The sequence below is a fragment of the Microcebus murinus genome, chromosome 8 (assembly GCF_040939455.1).
Source record: "Microcebus murinus isolate Inina chromosome 8, M.murinus_Inina_mat1.0, whole genome shotgun sequence".
NCBI lineage: Eukaryota > Metazoa > Chordata > Mammalia > Primates > Cheirogaleidae > Microcebus > Microcebus murinus.
The window spans coordinates 5,971,091-5,989,782 of record NC_134111.1 but is presented as its reverse complement, the minus strand read 5'-3'; the positions used below and the strand labels follow the sequence as shown (position 1 = coordinate 5,989,782).

The 18,692-nt window shown below is 41.5% G+C and overlaps 1 protein-coding gene across 1 annotated transcript in view; it reads left to right on the top strand.

Annotated features, from left to right (window-relative positions):
• Positions 1-18,250, top strand: part of CNTNAP5 (contactin associated protein family member 5) — a 772,432-nt gene extending 754,182 nt beyond the window's left edge. The window contains exons 22-24 of the mRNA XM_012755965.3: positions 3,264-3,482; positions 8,650-8,721; positions 10,945-18,250. Coding sequence (XP_012611419.2) covers positions 3,264-3,482; positions 8,650-8,721; positions 10,945-11,141 — 488 coding nt within the window. The 3' untranslated portion in view covers positions 11,142-18,250. The remainder of the gene's footprint in view (positions 1-3,263; positions 3,483-8,649; positions 8,722-10,944) is intronic.
• The last annotated feature ends 442 nt before the right edge of the window (positions 18,251-18,692 follow it).

Below are 18,692 nucleotides of genomic sequence, written 5' to 3'. Positions count from 1 at the left end.
TTATTACAGTGTTGTATAGTAACTACTTGATGAGTGGTGAATGTTGAGTTTTTTGTACCTGTTTAAAAAAATATCTTCTTAGCAAATAATTACTCCCTACTACATATTAGTTAACGCTATTATAAGAAGCAAAAGTCATATGGAACCATCCTAACTTTGTTTTTGTTTGTTTTTTGTCCCTCCACTATGTAAAAATCTGGGACATCGTTGTCTCGGGTCTCATACTGAGAGTGTTTTCTGATATCACAATTTTTACTCTCTTTATTGCTTTTTAGAAATACCTCAAGATCTCTGTCCTAATTATACTTCTAGAATAAACACAATACTCTAGGGATAGGCTTTATTTAAAAAATTTATTCCTCTGAGGCGAGAATGTCATTTTCTGGCATTACCCCTGATTTATCTATGTGCCTGTTCTTGTACCTGGAGCTTGTATTCATGACAGTCACTATAGTGATGTCCTCCAAGGACCTTGACACCAATGTAGGCTCCTTTCCAACTAGGTTCTGGGAATGAGATCTGTCAGTTTTGACTTAGACACTTCAGGCAAAGCTACAATGCCATGTCACTTCCTGCAATTTTGAAATCCTAACAATGTAAAAAACCTTATGACAGTTTATGAGTTCCTTCTCTTGTCTTCTGTTTTTTCCTCTAAATACTTCTGATCTCTGCTCTGCCCCTTGCAATCAGTAGCTAATGTGTATTTGGAATTGTAGCTGAGCACATGAAATTCTTGGGCCACCAGCAAATTGCATCCAGTCCATCAAAGCTTTTCAATCTGGAAGACTGTTGCACAATGTGTGAGAAGCCTCACGTGGGACACAGTCTTTTAAAGCTCATAATAATGAATAAACATTTGTGATCCTTTCAAGAATAACAAATATGTACCGTCAATCACTGTAGGATATTTATTTGAATATTCGGAAGACTGAAGTTTCCTTGCATACCTCAGTGCTCTCATACTTGAGGAAGAGTGACACATTACATATTTATTGGATTTTCATTATCGTTACCTGGAAATTTCTCACAGAATCTCAGACGTGGACCTGTAGAACCACAAAGATGTCCCTATCCTAATCCCCAGGACGCATGGATGTATTAGGTTGTGTGTCAGAGAGGAATCAGGTTGCAAATGGAATTAATGTCGCCGTCAGCTGCATTTACAATAGGGAGATCGCCGTGGCTTATCAGGATGAATCCAGTGTAATCACAAGGGTCCTTCAGAGTGAAAGGAGGAGGCAAGAGAGAATTCTAGGTCAAAGTGACTAGGGAAAAGAGAAATGAAACATTGCTTGCCTTGAAGATGGAGAAGGGGGCTGTTAGCCATAGAATGTGTGTGGCTTCGAGGAGCTAGAAAAGGCAGAGAAATGCAATATCCCAGAGCCTCTAGAAGTTCCGCCTTGTTGACACCTAGGCTTTTAACCCCATTAGAGCTTTGTGAGACTTCTAATCTGCAACTGCAAGATAATACATTTGGGTTTTAAGCTGCTTAATTTAAGCTTTTCAGATCTGTGGTAATTTCTCACAGCAGCCACATGACATTAATATACATGATTTTGTCCCTCCCTCCCTCCCTCCCTCCCTCCCTCCCTCCCTCCCTCCCTTCCTTCCTTCCTTCCTTCCTTCCTTCCCTCCCTCCCTCCCTCCCTCCTTCCTTCCTTCTTTCCTTCCCTTTTTCCTTCCGTCTTGCCTGCCTGCCTGCTTATCTTCCTCCCTCCCTTCCTTCCTTTCTTCCTTCCTTTTCTTTCTTTTCTTAGACAAAGTCTCGCTCTGTCTCTTGGGCTAGAGTGCAGCTGTGTCAGCCTAGCTCGCTCTAACCTCAAACTCCTGGACTCAAGCATTCTTCCTACTTCAGCCTCCCAAGTAGCTGGGACTACCAGTGTGTACCACCACGTCTAGCTAATTTTTCTATTTTTAGTAGAGACAGGGTCTTGCTCTTGCTTAGGCTGGTCTTGAACTCCTGGCCTCAAATGATCTTCCCACCTCGGCCTCCCAGAGTGCTAGGATTAGAGAATTGAGCCATGATGCCTAGCCTAGTTTCTTTATTATGCTAAGAAGAAAGGGATGATAACTGGTTAAGTTTTTCTTCATAATAATTACTCAAAGCAACAGGAGTGAGTGGCATTAAATGACTTGGAGTATAAAAACATGTCAAAATAAACTTAGCACTTGAAGAAAAAAAATTGGTTAAGTTTATTGGGGACAGTAAAATGAGGCCAAAATTATTAATAGCAAAGGCCTTATTAAGGTAGGTTAATTTCTCATTTCCTTTCACGTCCTCATCACATCTTCTCCTTAATCTGGCAGCATAATGCATGCTTACAATTCAATAGAGACATTCTTTGACAATTTATGAATTGTTTAAGTATATAATTTATACTGGTAGATGGGAAAGTCCCTGCCCCCTTCCAGAAAATAAACAAATTATCATAATGAAATAACCATTGGAGTCATCTAGGTATGTTAAAACTATTACACCTTTAAAAATGGCTCATTATGCATTGCAGTTTTATGGAATTGCATCACAGCAATTTGCTCCAATGACCTCTTTTAAGAGAAAGAAATAGGATTCTAAGTAATCTCACCACAAATCTTGAAGAAAATGAGACATTTGATCTTGCTATGAATCTCAAATGATTGCATTTTCATCTTTTATAAAGATTCAAAGATGCTTTGGGAAGTTTAATGCTGTCATAAAACACCTATGCTCACCAGTCAGTTCCATGGGCAGGACCAAGCAGGTACAAATCTTGAATATAGGTGACCTAAAACAATGAACATGATAAATCTCTGGGCAGATAACTTTGCCTTCTAATTTCTCTGTCTAACTCTTCATTTTTTTTTTCCTGGTACATTTTTGAGTGAGATGCTGTAAAGAGCATTGTAGCATGCTTGCACTAATCGTCCCCTTCCATAGATAAATGGTGACGGTGATAATGATGCAAATTCTATAAAGCATCTAGAGTACCGAACAGATTTATTATCTTTGTTACAGTTCATAAAATACATGAATGAAAATTTAGAAGTTTGAAACATTTTTATTTCAAAGCAGAGCTGGCCCTAGCAGTTTTCTATGAAATGTGGTTGATATATTGATGCTTGTAGTGGGGGTGGAGTTGGGGAGAGGAGGCGAAGAGAGATGGGGGAGGGTTCTCCTTAGTCAAAGAATAACAAGGTAATTTCTGCAATTTTAGACATGACTCAAAGAGGACATACAACATAGTTTGGAACAAAAAGACTTCTGATTGTCTTTTACATTGCAGAGAGTCACAGACTGGATTCCGAGGTTGTGAAGGCAAACAGCCTGGGCTTTGTTGGATGCATGTCTTCGGTGCAGTACAACCACGCAGCGCCACTGAAGGCAGCCCTGCGCCACGCCACCGCCGCGCCTGTGACTGTCCAGGGGACCTTGACGGAGTCCAGCTGTGGCTCCATGGTGGACTCAGATGTGAATGCAGTGACCACTGTGCATTCTTCATCAGGTACATTCAAGAGAATGCCCAGTGGAGCTCACCTCACTGGCTCTAATTTCAGTGGCTTCAGGAAGCTTCCAGGGCAAAGGTTCAGCTGTTATGACTCGATTCCTTACCTTGTGTAATTACAGGTGGTAGAAACTGTGACTGATTTCTTATGGGTGATTTTTAGTATCTTTAATACAGTTCTACTCTTAACATGGTGAGTACCTAGAATTAAATGCATAGTTGCATATAGTATATGTTATATGCATACATAATAGTGCACAGTGTCTGTGGCGTGTGTGAGTGTATAGTCACTACCGTTTAAGTGGCTACTGCTACAGGGATGGAAGTGTTTAGGGAACAAGGAGGCAGCGAGCTGGTTGCTGAACTAATATATTCTATGGGACTAAAATCAGGCTTACTTTTTCTAGCTTTATTGAATAATTGAAAAATAAAAATTATATATATCCTAAGTGTACAATGTGATGATTTGATAAATATATGAAACTGTGAAATTATTAACACAATTAAATTAATCAACACATCCATTATCACACATAGTTACCCTTTGTGTGTGTGTTTCTGGTGGAGGCATTTGAGATTTACTCTCTTAGCAAATTTCAGGTAAACAATGTGGTATGATTAACTGTAGTTGTCATGCTGTGCATTAGATCACCAAAATGTGTTCATCTTCTAACTAAGTTTGTACCTTTACCCAACATCTCCCCATTTCTCCCAACCTACAGCCCCTGGAGACCACTGTTCAACTCTCTGCTTCTATGAGTTTGACTTTTTTTGATTCTACATATAAGTGAGATCATACACTATTTGTCTTTCTGCATCTGGCTTATTTCATTTGATGCAATGAAATAAGGTTTATTCATGTTGTCACAAGTGGCATGATCTCCTTATATTATATAATGCTGAACAATATCCCATTGTTTTTATATGTATAAACATATAAATAAAGATATTGTGATATAAATCTATAAAACAATGGAATATTATTCAGTATATATGTATAAATGCTAGATATATTCAGCATATATATGTATATATATATACACATCATAATATATTTATCTATTCATACATAGACAGACACTTAGGTTATTCTGTATCTTGGCTATTGTGAATAATGCTGCAGTGAACACATAAGTGCAAATGGCTATAGGCATCACACTCCCTGATTTCAAGCTATATTGCAAAGCTAGAGTAATCAGAAGAGCATAATACTGGCATACAAACAGACACATAGACCAATGGAACTGAATAGAGAGCTCAGAAATATACCCAGCATATATGTTCAACTAATTTTCGGCAAGGGTTTCAATAATACATAATGGGGAAAGGATTGTTTATTCAATAGATCATGCTAGGAAAACTGGATATCCACCTGCAAAAGAATAAAACTGAATCTTTGTCTTACACCATATAAATTAACTTGAAATAAATTTAGCCTTAAATGTGAGACCTGAAACTGTAATATCCTGGAAGGAAACATAGGGAAAAAGCTCGTTGGCATTGGTCTTGACGATAATATTTTTGGATATGACACCGAAAGTATAGGCAACAAAAGAAAAAAAGATGGAAGCATATCAAACTAAGAACTTTCTGTACAGCAAACAATCAACAAAATGAAAAGGCAATCTACAGAATGGAAAATATTTGCAAATCATATGTCTTATGCGGATTAATATCAAAAACGTATAAAGAATTCATACAACTCAATACCGAAACAAGAAAAAAAATAAAAATAGGCAAAGGACCTGAATAGACATTTTCAAAAAAAGACGTAAGACACTTATCATCACTAATCATTATAGAAATGAAAACCAAAACCACAAGATCACCTTACCCTTCAGGATGGCTATGACCAAAAGGACAAGTGGTAAGAAGTGCTGGAGAGGATGCACAGAAAAAGGGAACTCCTGTGTGCTCTTGGGGGGATGTGAACTGGTGCAGCCATTATGGAAAACAGTATGGAGGCTTCTCAAAAAAAATTAAAACTAGAATCTTATTTCTGGGTATGTAACCAAAAAAATTTAAATCAGCCCTTTTTAAAAATAGGAAAAAATTTTAAATTTCCTATTAAATTTCCAGCACCATGTCCATATATCTTCTCTTGCCTTTTATCTTCACTCCCTAAAGTAACTTTTCTGTCTTTTCTTAGTCACTATCATTCGGAAATCTTGAAATGTGTCTAGGGTTTGTTTCAGTCGGGCATAAGGTACCCGATTGGTCATGGTCATGTCCATTGACAATGGACATGGAGATGGCAGCCTCTGAAAGGAAAGTTTATTACTTACAGTTCTCAAAACCACATGGGGAAGCAGGGGGTGGGGCAGGAGGCAGAAGGAATGAGGGCGAGTGCAGCTCAGAGACTACTGTGGTTTCCATGGGAAGGAATGGGTGATGCAGGGCAGGTTTCAATGAATACCAGGCAGTTAGAAGTAATAAACTGACTTAATGTGTATTAACTTATCATCAGCAAAATATGCTAGGAATGGAGAAATCTGGGCTAAAATCAAAGGTACATTGGTTTATAAACATGAACTAAGGGAGAAACCGATGTAAGTTGGAATAAGAAAAAAGGCTGTGATCTAAACCCAGATAGATGGTTAAGATTCGAAGACAATCATGCTTGTTATAAAGACGCTTTGGTCAATGAAGGACCTTGTGTAACACAGTGGTCCTGTAAGATATAATGGACCTGAACAATTTCTCTGATCTAGTGATTGTAGCCACCCTAACGTGTTAGCCAACACATTACTCACGTGTTGTGGCGATTCTGTGTAAACGAGCCTATCCTTCAAGAGGAGCCTCAGGCAGGTCCTTCAGGGGGCTCCAGATGAAGACATTGGTCTCACAGGGGATGACAGCTCCATGCCTGCTATCGGCCCTGAAAACCTTCCAGTGGGATACGATGTGGAGGTAGAAGACAGTGATATTGATGATCCTGACCCTGTGTAGGCCAAGGTTAATGTGTGTGTTTGTGTCTTAGTTTTTAAGAAAAAAAAATTTTTGAAGTAAAAAATAATAAAATATTTTAAAAACAAGTAAAAAGCTTATAGAATAAGGCTATAAAGAAAGAAAATATTTTTTATATAGCTGTACAATGTGTTTGTGTTTTAAGCTAAGTGTTACTATAAAAAAGTCAAACTATTTTAAAAATTTTTAAAGTTTATACAGTAAAAAAGTAATAGTAATCTAAGGTTAATTTATTATTGAAGAAAGAATTGTTTAAATGGGTTTAGTGTAGCCTGTGTGCACAGTGTGTGTAAAGTCTACGGGAGCGTATGGTAACGTGCGAGGCCTTCACGTGCACCCACCGCTCGCTGACTCCCCCAGAGCAACCCCCAGCCCTGCAAGCCCTATTCTCAGTAAGTGCTCTAGGCAAGGGTGCTGTTATCTTCCATGTCACATTTGTACTATACCTTTTCTATGTTTAGATACACAAATACTTACCACTGTGCTACAACTGCCTACAGCATTCAGTGCAGCAACATGCTATATAGGTCCCCTAAGAACACATTTCTCGAAACATATTCTCACCATTAAGCCACGCACGACCGTATTTGTAGAGAAGCAGGAGGCATTCCAGGAAGGTGGGTGAGCACAGGGATATACAAGAATAACAATCTTTGGAGGACAGTAGGATATAGAATGTCTAACCACTAAATAGTTTTAGTTCCCTCTCTCCCTTCCTCTCTGCTTCCCTTCCTTTCCCCGCCTTCTGCCTGCCCCTACCTTACCTCTTCCCCTCCCTACCTTCCTTTCCCTCCTCATCTGACCTCTCACTTTCCACCTTCACTTTCCCTGCCCATCCTCCCTCTGCCTCTTACATGTGCCATCATCACCATCGCCCATTGTCATCCATCAGTGACATGTCTATCTGCCTATGTTTGTATGTTCGTGTGTGTGCATGTATGCTATCTAAGCATACAAAGATGACTAACACTATTACCAAGTTCCAAGTCCAAGTCCTTTCCATAGCCCTCCCTTATCAATGCCACCATCCAGAACACCTGCCCCAAACCAGCCCCTCTTCCCCCACAGTGCCTTTTCTGTTCGACCCCATCAGACTCTCTCTTGTGCTAATTTTTTCTAGCTCCAGATTCATGATTTTAGGGAAAGACTCTCTGTATATACCACAAACAGCATAACCCACCACCCTCTGTTCATTCAATCATACAAGAAATACCTGCCAAACATCTCTCATGTGTACCTACACAGCAGTGTGGCAGGTGCTGTGGGACATGAAGTGTAAGTTCTGGTCTTTTCCATCAGAAAATGGACGTGCCACTGGTGAGACTAGGATTCATACACTCACACATGTGTATTGTGTGTAATAAATAATAAGCAAAACTATAAGAAAAAGCAAGATTTAGTGAACACTCACATTGTGTCAGGCACTGTTCTAAAACATTCATATTACTAATGTCTTGTGTAACTCTTCAAAACCTTATAAAGTAGAGCCTATTATTTTTCCCAGTTTACAGATGAGAACATTAAATGACACATGGCAACCCTAATGATGACAGAAAGCAGTGCACTATCAAATGCCCAATAATATGTTAGTTGTGAGCAAAGAGGGGATTGAACTCTGCTGTGGCCTGTGCATCGCCCACCTCGGCGCCTTGCCAGCAGCCTGCCCCGGGCTCCGCGCCCTAAAACCGGACACTTTTCCTCACACCGTACACGGCAGTGCACGCATCGTACAACGCCTCTCTCACCAGTGCGGTTGCTCCTGAGGCTTAATTTCTCCAGTGCTTTTGTTCTTCCCTGGCAATAACCTCGAGTCCTCTTGCAACTGAAGAAAACTGTCAAGCAGAGAGATGTGTGTGCTGGGGTCACAGACCATTGTCACGCACGGGAACTGCCCAGAGAAGCAACTGGAGATGTCAGGGGAAGGCTGAGGGCACGTGGGCAGGATACGTAGTCATCTGGTTCAGCCCGTTTCCTGCAACTTGCTTGCAAACTAACAGGGTCGTGAACTGTGGGGTGCGACCAGTGTACTTCAAGTGCTCTTTGCTTGCCTGTGTTTATTCGGGTTACTTGCAACTCTCCAACTCGCAAATATTTGAAAGCACTCGGTGTAATCCACAGGTGTGTCATTTCATCTCCACTCTGTAGACCTTCTGCCAGTGCCTTGAGAGAGGAGTGAAGCCTCATGTTTTACTCCTTTCAGATCCCTTTGGGAAGTCGGACGAACGGGAACCACTCACCAATGCGGTTCGAAGTGATTCGGCGGTCATTGGAGGTAAAACATTCACTGTTGCTGAAAACAGAAAGACATAAATGATCTTATGCTTTGGAGAGAGCTATCTGGAGCCCTCCTTAATTTTGGCCCTCCAGCACCCGGAACTGGGAGCCAGACTGAGAGGTGCTCGTGGGGAGTCACTCGAGCCGCGTGATCGAAGGCTCCCTCTCCCCTGGCACCAGCAGCTCGGCAGGTTCATCCCACCTCTGGTTCATCAGGCAGCTGAGCGCTAAGCCAACAGCTGGAGCGTTTACTTACAGACAGCAGCCAACATCCTGTTCATCTCACCCAGTTGTCGCTTTTTCTAAAGCACAAACAAAGCAGACCAATAAAACTGCACTTGGGAAAGGAGCCGAGATGGGGCAGACAGATGGAGGAAGCCGCCGTCCTGTCGGGTTTTCTCCACCAAGTGATCTGGGTTAGATCTTATGAGCAGGGTGATGCCCACAGGACCGTAGCTTCAAATCCCACGGCACATATGGTCACAGATGCAGACCCTGTCTGCTCAGCTGTGCGCGCCCCTCCCCACCCTCCCCTCTGCTTTGCTGTTCTCCCCGTGCCTGCTGCCCCCCTTCTCTGTTCTGCCGCAGCTTGGCTGCTGCCAGCTGTAGCTTGATTTTCCCATCTGGGTCTTGCCACCCAGAATGACTCCCAAGCCTTGCTTAACGTAAGATGCCTGTGAGAGACTAAATTCATTTCCACCCGAGAACCGTAACCCTAGCGGGTGCCCCCATCCCTGCCTTCTGGCAGCCTAGGTGAGCTGATCCATGCCAGATGGGGTTCTTTTAAAAGTCGACAGTATCCGCTCATTTCACTTCTATTTCATGAACCCAGCTACAAGGCGGGCTCTGTGCTAACTGGGGGGACATGGGAACAGACGGGCTGGGGAGGGCCGGGTAAACGTGCGGCCGGTGGCGCGTGTTCTGGGGAGGAGGCACACAGGGCCGTGGGAGCACGGAGACGCACCCTGGTGGTGAGATTGTCAGACAGGACACCACGGCCTTTCCTGAAGGAAGTTCTTGGAACATTTGACCTGAATTTCTGCCTTAGAGAAGAAAGGCCAAATAGACTTTTGTTTGGCTTTGAGAAAAGTAGGCAACAATTTTGTCCCTGTTTTCCTTTCTATAATTTCCCATTTGACAAGTGGAAAAAAGACTGACTTTTGTGACTGCTGACTCTTACCCAGACATTTACATGCTCTGTATCTTGGGAAGTCAGTCCAGTCCCACAGGAAGAGCCCTGGGGGCCTGTGGAGCCCCCGACTCTGACCACCCCGTGCACCAGAGGGGTAGAAACCGGCTTCCTGTGTCCTCTCTCGCTGCGGCGGCCACTCCTCCAGCACTCGCTGCCACCCAGTCTGTCCGCCGCTGTGCCAGCTGACGTGGTTTTACTCTGCCTTGTTCTAAAGTAGTTGGAGAAAGTTCCACAAAACAATTTAGGTATAGGGAAAAAAAAGTAAGAAATCTTAACCATGTCCCTAGCTCAAATACTTGGTGTAAGACTCACAATGAATGTATGTAACTCTCAAATATCCATGCTTATGCAAATCATAATATAGGGTGTCCAAAAGTAACTTTCTAAAATAGACATTTTTCCCCATTTTAGTCTGTTGAGTCGCTGGAGGGCAGAGGTTCTCACCCCCGAGGGGTTTTTGTCTAGCAGAGTTTGGAGCAGCATGAGGGTGTCCTAAATTTTTGGTAATCATTTCTTTATTAATGATTTTTTAAGCAAAACAAACATATAACATAAAGCAAATTTACATCAGGAGAGGATGTATTGGGATGTGAAATATTTAAGTATTGATTTTTCTTAGGATGCTAAAGTAGTTCTAAAATATTTAGTTACAGGGTGAAAAAAATGTGCTAATTACAAATGATTCTGACATTCTTTACAGCACATATTGAAAAATTTATTTAAAAATCCTTTGCTAATTCAACTCCATATTTATAAGATGGCATTCTTAGTCCATTAAACAAAACCTTCTCTGATTTAAACCAGAGTTCTCCCCAGCTGGTCCGAAAGAAGGAGGTTTTAACAGTAATTAAAGACTGAGGTCATTTTGGCAGGTTTTTATTCTGGGCATGTGGCAGAGTTTTGTTTGTGTGTTTGTTCTGTTTTGTTTTGTTCTTTTAAGTGCCTCCTTTGTGTAGTCTGACTCTGCTTCTTGAGCAGGTGATCTGAGACGGTTTTTTCTCTTTTTCCTTCTTCCGCCCCCCCCCCCAGGGGTAATAGCAGTGGTGATTTTCATCATCTTCTGTGTCGTGGGCATCATGACCCGGCTCCTCTACCAGCACAAGCAGTCACAGCGCGCAAACCAGATGAAGGAGAAGGAGTACCCAGAGAATTTGGACAGTTCCTTCAGAAACGATATTGACTTGCAAAACACAGTGAGCGAGTGTAAACGGGAATATTTCATCTGAAAACTGCAGGGTCCCTAACACTCTTTTTTTCTTGTTGTTAATTTTTACTCCTTTTCTTCTCTCTTCTGTCTTTTAGTTTTGTTCATTCTCTTCCTTTTATGTGCTTGCCATTTCTTTTCTGGAACACACCTGCATCCACCACGGCATCGATGCCCTTGACCCAGCCCAGGAGACCGGGCAGCTGTGGCCACTGCCTTCTTCTCTGACAAACCTATCGTGGTGTTTGTGACCACTCAAGAGACTGGCATTACTGTTCGAGACAAGGAAGAGACACGTGTGCACTCCCGCATGTTCAGTTCTGTATTTCTAGTTTCTAAAATGCACTGTTTGATTTGGCAGCATTCAGTGTTGCAGGCTTACTGTGAACCCGAGCTCTGTGACCTAGGCACAGGACAGTCATCCTGACATCCTCTCCTTCTCAAGTCCATTCGTACCAGGGAGCCCAGGACAGAGGGAGAAGAACCTAGAATCCTGGTTTGCCTCAGTGCCATTTTAAGGGGAAAAAGACAGGTCTGTTTTTGTGTTGTTCCTTTAATTTCCCTACCATAGGCAGCCATTGCTCAAGCTCACCGCCCTTTCTCACTACAACTCTTATCCTCTGAGTATTTTCAAGTACAGGATGGCTGGTAGCACTGACAAAATGACTCTGCTCCTCTCTTCCCACGCTCTCCTGGGGCCACCACTTTGAGACGCAGACAATATCATAAACCTAGGGGAAGCAGGGATACAGTAGCTTGAAACTAGGAAGTAAGAAGAAAGCTGCTAGGAAGTAGATGTTCCATAACTTCAAAAATGCCTCCTCCAACTTTGTAAGAAATGTTAGCTAGGTATTCCTGGGGTTACATTAAGGCAAAAATAAAAATATATACATATATATTAATATATAAGTAGCTGCAGCATAAAGAAATTCAAATAAAAGTCTAAAATAGTACCTGGTTCAATGAAAGAGCTTAAACCATCTTAACTCAGCTTTAAAACAAAAATGAAAAAAATGAAAAAGGAAAATAACTGCATGAAAGAAGAGAAATACCAAGCAGATTTCTTCCCTTTCATCCATTCACTAAAGACGTGGTAAAGAAAGTGAATTCAGGTATGCCGGTTTCACATTTTCAAGCAGACATAATGAATCACTTTGTCCGGGGAGATGCTTTCTAAGAGATTAAGGTGCACTGCCCTGCATGGCATTATGGTCATAGCTGACCCACTGCTTGATTTTAGAGTGGCCCTTAGGTTCTGTAGCGCATCATATTTTCAAATCTGCTACACACTGTGTATATAAAGACCCCCGTGCTCACACCTTTTCATAGGCTCACACTCCCAAAGGAGGTGGTGTCAAATTTGGGGGTCTTTGCCCTTCTGATAATTAAGCAGGAAAGATACATTCATACAGGAAGGCGCCTTGAGCTCAACCACGAGGTGGTGGTAGGAATCTCAGTGATTTTGCTTTAGCACATGCCTAACTCTTTGCCTCTGGGCCATCTTGGAGAAAAAAATAAGGGGAAAATAATATACATGCTCAGGGATGCCAGAAATGGCAATATAAAGATCCACAGACGTGAAAACATTTGCTGATTCTCTTTCCAAGGCAGATTCGATTTGGAAAACAATTACCAGACCTTTGTTCCCAGCCTTTCCAGTTAGCAGACGTTCCATCTTGTTCCTCACGTGTCTCTGGCCTCTGATTAATTAACACTCCCATGCACGAGGAGGCGCACGAGGAGGAACCTATTTGCTTTGCTCCATTTCAAGTCCCCGGCTTTTCTTTCAGTGTCAGAGCTTGTGGAATAAAGAATTAGTATGCAATCATATTTCCCAACTCTAAGATGTTGTTCTAAATATACAGTCTCTCCTTAAAATTTTCTGTGGATTCTTACTTAATCACTTTATCATTTCCATTATATTCTTTTGCTAGTAAATTTATTTTAAAGTGATTCTAAGAAGGGTACCTTTTTTCCCTTTTAGCTTTCATAAGATGAATGATCTTTTAATAAGATGAAAGATCTTTAAATACTGTTTCCCCCTGCCCTTTCCTCTCCTTTCTCCAGTTTTCACTTTTGAATTTTCCATATCCATAAAAAGGCTGTATAAATCAGCCTTTTGCTTGGCTACACATTCCTGTGTCCCCTGAAATAAAAGTCACCATGAAGTGTAGTGGTTTAGCCTGAAGCATCTCCAATAATGAAATGGAACAGAAAAGGAAGGTGTGAGTAATAAAGCCGGAACTCTTCATTGCTCAAGTCTCTGGGAAGCAAGAACTGTATTTTGCTGACGTAGTGCTGATAGAAGAAATGGAGGACCAGCAACAGCTAACTCAGAGTATTTGATTTTCTCATGTACTTCCATATGCTTAGAGATTGCTCTGTAGGATGAAGAATTTGTGAAGCACCATCCTTACCATATCTGCACCACAAAACCCACTGGCGTCCTCCCCATGCATGTAGACTACGTGCACCGTGCACCGTGACACGTGTACTGTGTGCCATAGACCCAAATGTGGATGCCAAGACAGTGCAATCTACACATCGCTCTTGTAAGTAATGTCTCAGGGCTAAATAAGAATTATTTTTACAGGGTTGGATTATTTCATAACCCCAGAGAACACTCTAACTTTCTCTAGATGTATATGAAATGCAAGTGAGCTCCACTCTCCAAAGCGAAACACAATTTGCAGCTAGGAATAAGTGCTAATTCTACCTGTCTTTCCTTAGTGGTACCAAGATTCATGTAGTTTTATGCAACTGTTCAATTGTGTGAGTGTTTCAATCCTTGAACAATTTTAATCTCAACTCTTTTAAAGCATTCTAATCTCTCCTTAACCACATTCAGATTTCTCAAGTGAATGCTTTGGCCAACTTGACCACCAGTATCTCCTCCACTCTTACCCTCAGTCTTTAGTAACTGCTGTTTACAAAAAGATTTTATGGAATATGGTCACTTTACAGTAAAACCAAAAATGCCTGTGCAATTTCATATTCTAAGGGGGCTGTTTCTTTGATATTATTTCCACAAAAAACTATTTATATAAGTGACAATATATTTGCCTACCCTAAAATATAATGGGCACCCACTGCATCTTGCATTGTGTGCATAGGCCAGATTTCCATGGTTTCTATGAGAATTTGTCTAGAGAAACAGACATTTGTCATTTCTCTAGATATATTTTCATGAAGAGATTAGCCTCTTCTATTCATTCTCAACTGCACATGGAACATTATTTTAAGGATCCTAGGGCTGTTTTTCATGACAATTTTTGTTCTTTTTAGAAATAACAGATGTACTAACTGGACTTGCACCTTTTGTCAGACCCATGCCCACCACAGAGTAGCAAGAGGAGGATCAGAACAAAATTAAGGGATTGTTCTTTCATTATCTGTTCACGAGGTATTTAGTGAATGCCCAGTCCTCCAATGTGCTGAGCACTGGATGTACAAATACAGATTACACCTGATTGTTGCCCTTGGACAGCTCACAGTCTAGCAGGAGATGCTAGATTTGTGTACTGTTGTAATAAGCGTATGCATAAAGTGCTATAGAATGCACGGCAAAGGTCCTGCACAGTGTCTTTGTAAAGCATTTACTGGAGACTGAAAGAAAGAGACAACATTTCTGGGAAATCCTTATAATTTTGTTTCTCATTCATTACTTCCACCTTCAATAAGTTGCTTTGTTTCTCCTCCTTAAAGCAAATATCTATCCATACATATAGATTTCCGTAGAAGGAGGTAGGTTGACTCTTTAAGGACAAGAATAAATGGTCCCTGTTTCTGCCATACTTATGGATTGAATTTTCTACATTCTTGTTTCACTTCAGGCTGGGAGATTCCAAAAGTCTTCCTCCCATCAGTCAGACCTAAGTGAAGAGCTGGAATCTTATGTGGGATAAGAAACAACAATTTCCACTTCAGCTCCCTCTTTCCCTTTTCTCATTTTTTTGCTGCCATCTGTTTGTGACCTAGTGCATGCCATCATTCTTCCAGATGTTTCTGAAGGCAGCTTTGTTGTAGTACAGCTCTTCCTAAAACCCTCCTTTGTTCTGATGAACTATTTTAACTCTGCATAGAAAAATGTCTAAGAACTAGATGAAATCTATCCTTGAGTCAACAACTGACTAAAAAGTGTTGTCCCTCCAGGTTTAGTATCTCCTCTGTGCACTGGGTGAATTTTTCCAATCCTTAATGTTTTTCCAATCCTGATTTTTCCAATCTGCCCCCTCTCTGTTGTAAGTTAATTCAGTAAGAGGAGCTACACCGGGTGGGTGCCACCAGAGGGTCTTTCCCAAGATAATCAGGGAGATGGGACTCTGGCCTGTTGAGTTGCTTCTTAGGAAAAGCCTTGACAGTTGGCCCACCAACTACCCTGGCTTCCTTCAAATTCCTCATAGATACAGTCGGTCAACACCAGCCCACCAAAGGACCTTCGAGACACCTATATCATTCTGCCACTCATTCTTCTTCCCCTAATGACTTGGGCACACTTAGTCCTCCGTTGTCCTTAGGCCATGCATAGACTAAACGAATAGAGTAGACTAAACGAGTAAGTAGGCTTTTTTGTTCCTGTAGATGGCAAAGGTGGTTAATGGAAGAAGGTGCAAGCAAACTCTAAACTTCAAGAATACTTGGAGGATAACTGAATGCTATTCCATGTCTCTCATGCAGTTTGAACATGTTTTCTTTAAAAGATACATTGTGTAGTTGGATTTCTTCCACACCCTGTTCCTGGGTCTGTCTTGGTTTCTCCTCCGATACCCCTCCCCCAGCACTTTCACCTGTGGGGGCATCTAGTTTGCAGATTTGGGTTGTCCCTAGTTCTCAACTTTGTTCACAATTCCAAATAGTCGAACCACCTAAAGGGGAAAAAGTGTAACACATACATGCACACACACACACACACACACACACACACACACACACACCACTTTGTAAAAATAGGGCTGTTATTTAACTTTTCTGTAGAAAATTCTACATACATATCTCTTTGGTAAGGAAGGAAGAATTCCCCTTTGGTGTTGATAATTATTTGAATCCTTTATATAAGGTTTTAATAATCACCTGTTTTGCTATTTTTGAGTGATAAGTTGTTTTCTTTTATTTTGCACTAAGGTACTCTGAGGAAGAACAGAAAAGCACATTTTCTAGTGAAATATTGTACTTTGTAAGCTAGTTGTCTGTCTTTTGTAATGTTTATAGTCTACAAAGTGGCTGAGCAGACTAACAAGGATTAACTCAAAAATTTGTTTTGGTGTTTTGTCTACACCTGCTGGGAACGTGTCGAGGAGGAGGAGGAGGGCTGGGGCAGTCATTGGTGGCCATCCAAGGTGAGGAAGGTCACTGCTTCCACCATGATCAGTGGCAGGGCTCTTCCCACTTTCCTGGATCCTGACTCAGGAGTCTCTTTAGTGCATTTGGATCATTGTCTTACACATTAGGGAAAGAGGCAATATCATGGACTTTGCATGCATAATTCTTTATTCATCTTTGCATGACATTTTTGACCCTTTCCAGTCCTACTCCAATCACATGTTTTTGTTTTAATTTTTAAATTTCATCAGGATTTTCCCTGGGTGCTTTAGTTATCACTACAATTACCTAACCTGTCCTTGTTAAGCACCCAGATAGAGCTTTAAGGAAAAGAAGCTGTTAGAAACCACCCTAGGCCCACTATCCTGAATCAGAGCCCCTGCAGGTAAAAGTCCTGAGGTCCTGGATCAGTCTGGTGGTCTTTCTTTCCCCTTCTTTGGTCCTGGCCTGCATGGGCTACCTTAATGATAAGCAGGTGTGATACTCTCGGGTCCTGACAGTGCGTAGTGCCGGGGGCCACCATCTCACGCTTCCTGGGAATACTGCTTTCCTCAATCTTCCCTTGTGACACAGGGAAACCCCTTTTAAAATAGCAACGACAAAATTAGGAAAATAGTCCTAGGCCAGGACAAAAAGTGAAGCTACTTGTGTTAGTGATTTAAGCCTGGTCTTATTTACAATAGTGTTATAGCCTTACATGCTTCAGATGCCAGCAGTAGTCTCAGAACATGGCAAAGGCACTGGGTCTGCAATGGGAGCATTGCATTACCCTGGGGCTCTTTGAAAGGCTTCCCCTTTCAGTGTGACTCGAAGAGAAAATATTAATGGGCATCTGCCTAGTCATACTTTCCCATTAGAGGCAATTTGTATGTCAAAGACTTTATATGAAATAGTGACATAGTCTTTTCCCTTTGAATGGCAGTATCAACATGTGCAACCTTGTCCTGCCTTAAATGCTCTTGCAAAAGATATCAAACCTGGTTAAAGCAACATAGTTATATTGTGAAAGAGATTTTGTATTTTGTGAGGACCCAGACCAAGAATTTTTTTCCTTCTGAATCTTGCAGTTGACAAGCCTCCTGATATCCTGTGTTGTCTTGAGCGGGCTCTCCCCTTGGTCAACTAGTCTGTGACAGGAAGCCTCAGAGAACATGAAAATGAATAGATGTAAATGCATACACATGGCCATGTTCCAAGAGAACTTTATTTACAAAATCACATTTGGTTCTTGGCTGTAGTTTGCCAGTCCCTAAGACAGAGCATCCAAGTGCCCATTTCAGGTGGGAAGTTAGTCTTCCTGTGGCATGCTTGGGCCCTCTTTTTTGAGGAATGCAAATAAGAAAGAACAGGGAGATTACTTTGAATAAGTAAATAATAAAACACAAAATGACTCCCCCAAATATCCATATGTCAGACTCTTTATTATGGAAAAAGCACAAAAGAGGTCATCTCCTTTGTGGACCTTCTGGAGTCTACTTTTTCCTTTTGATCTTCTGGTTTTCCTTCCTAAAACAAAATCCCAAGTGATGTTGCCTCATTCCAAGTCAGTTTTGTAGACCATGTAACATGTCTTAATACACTGTATGGGGAAAAAATAAACGTTAGCCTTAGATTTCTTTGTTTTCTATGGTTATTGTTGTACAGAAGAAAGACTTAAACTGTAAATAATGTATATTTAATAAAGAGAAAATTTTGTATGATTTTGTGTGGAAGACAAATGTGCCTTGCTGTGTTTTGTTGAGTTAATGAACAGTCTAACAGTTAATCCCTCAGCTCCCATTTTCGTTCCTTAGACCATTAACTCCCAGATGTCATGACCAATGGGGTTGCTGAAGAAACAGTAATTTTGATATGGCTGAACGTGATTTCCTGGGCTGTCTCACCATTCAGCTGCGTTATCCTGGGCTGCACGCCTGGCTCAAATGTGCACGAGAGCAAGCCCCTGACTGGGCCGAAAGTCAGCTTCAGTGTCCCGGATCCACCCTGGTTTCACCTGACCACACGAGCCCTTAGGCTCCCCTGTGCCCTCGTGGGCGCCCACTCACAGAAGACATTTCTTTTTTTTTTTTTTCTTTCATTATTTTATCTTGTAAAATAAGTCATGGGAAAAACACAGAGCATTATCCCAGCTCCTGCAGCACCAAGGAGGGTGATTTTCAGGAGAAGGTCTGGAACCCAAGGATTTGCTGATAATTTGTGCTATCTTCCTTTTAGAAAGAAATGGCATCTTTGTCTCTTCCACTTTCCTCATGTT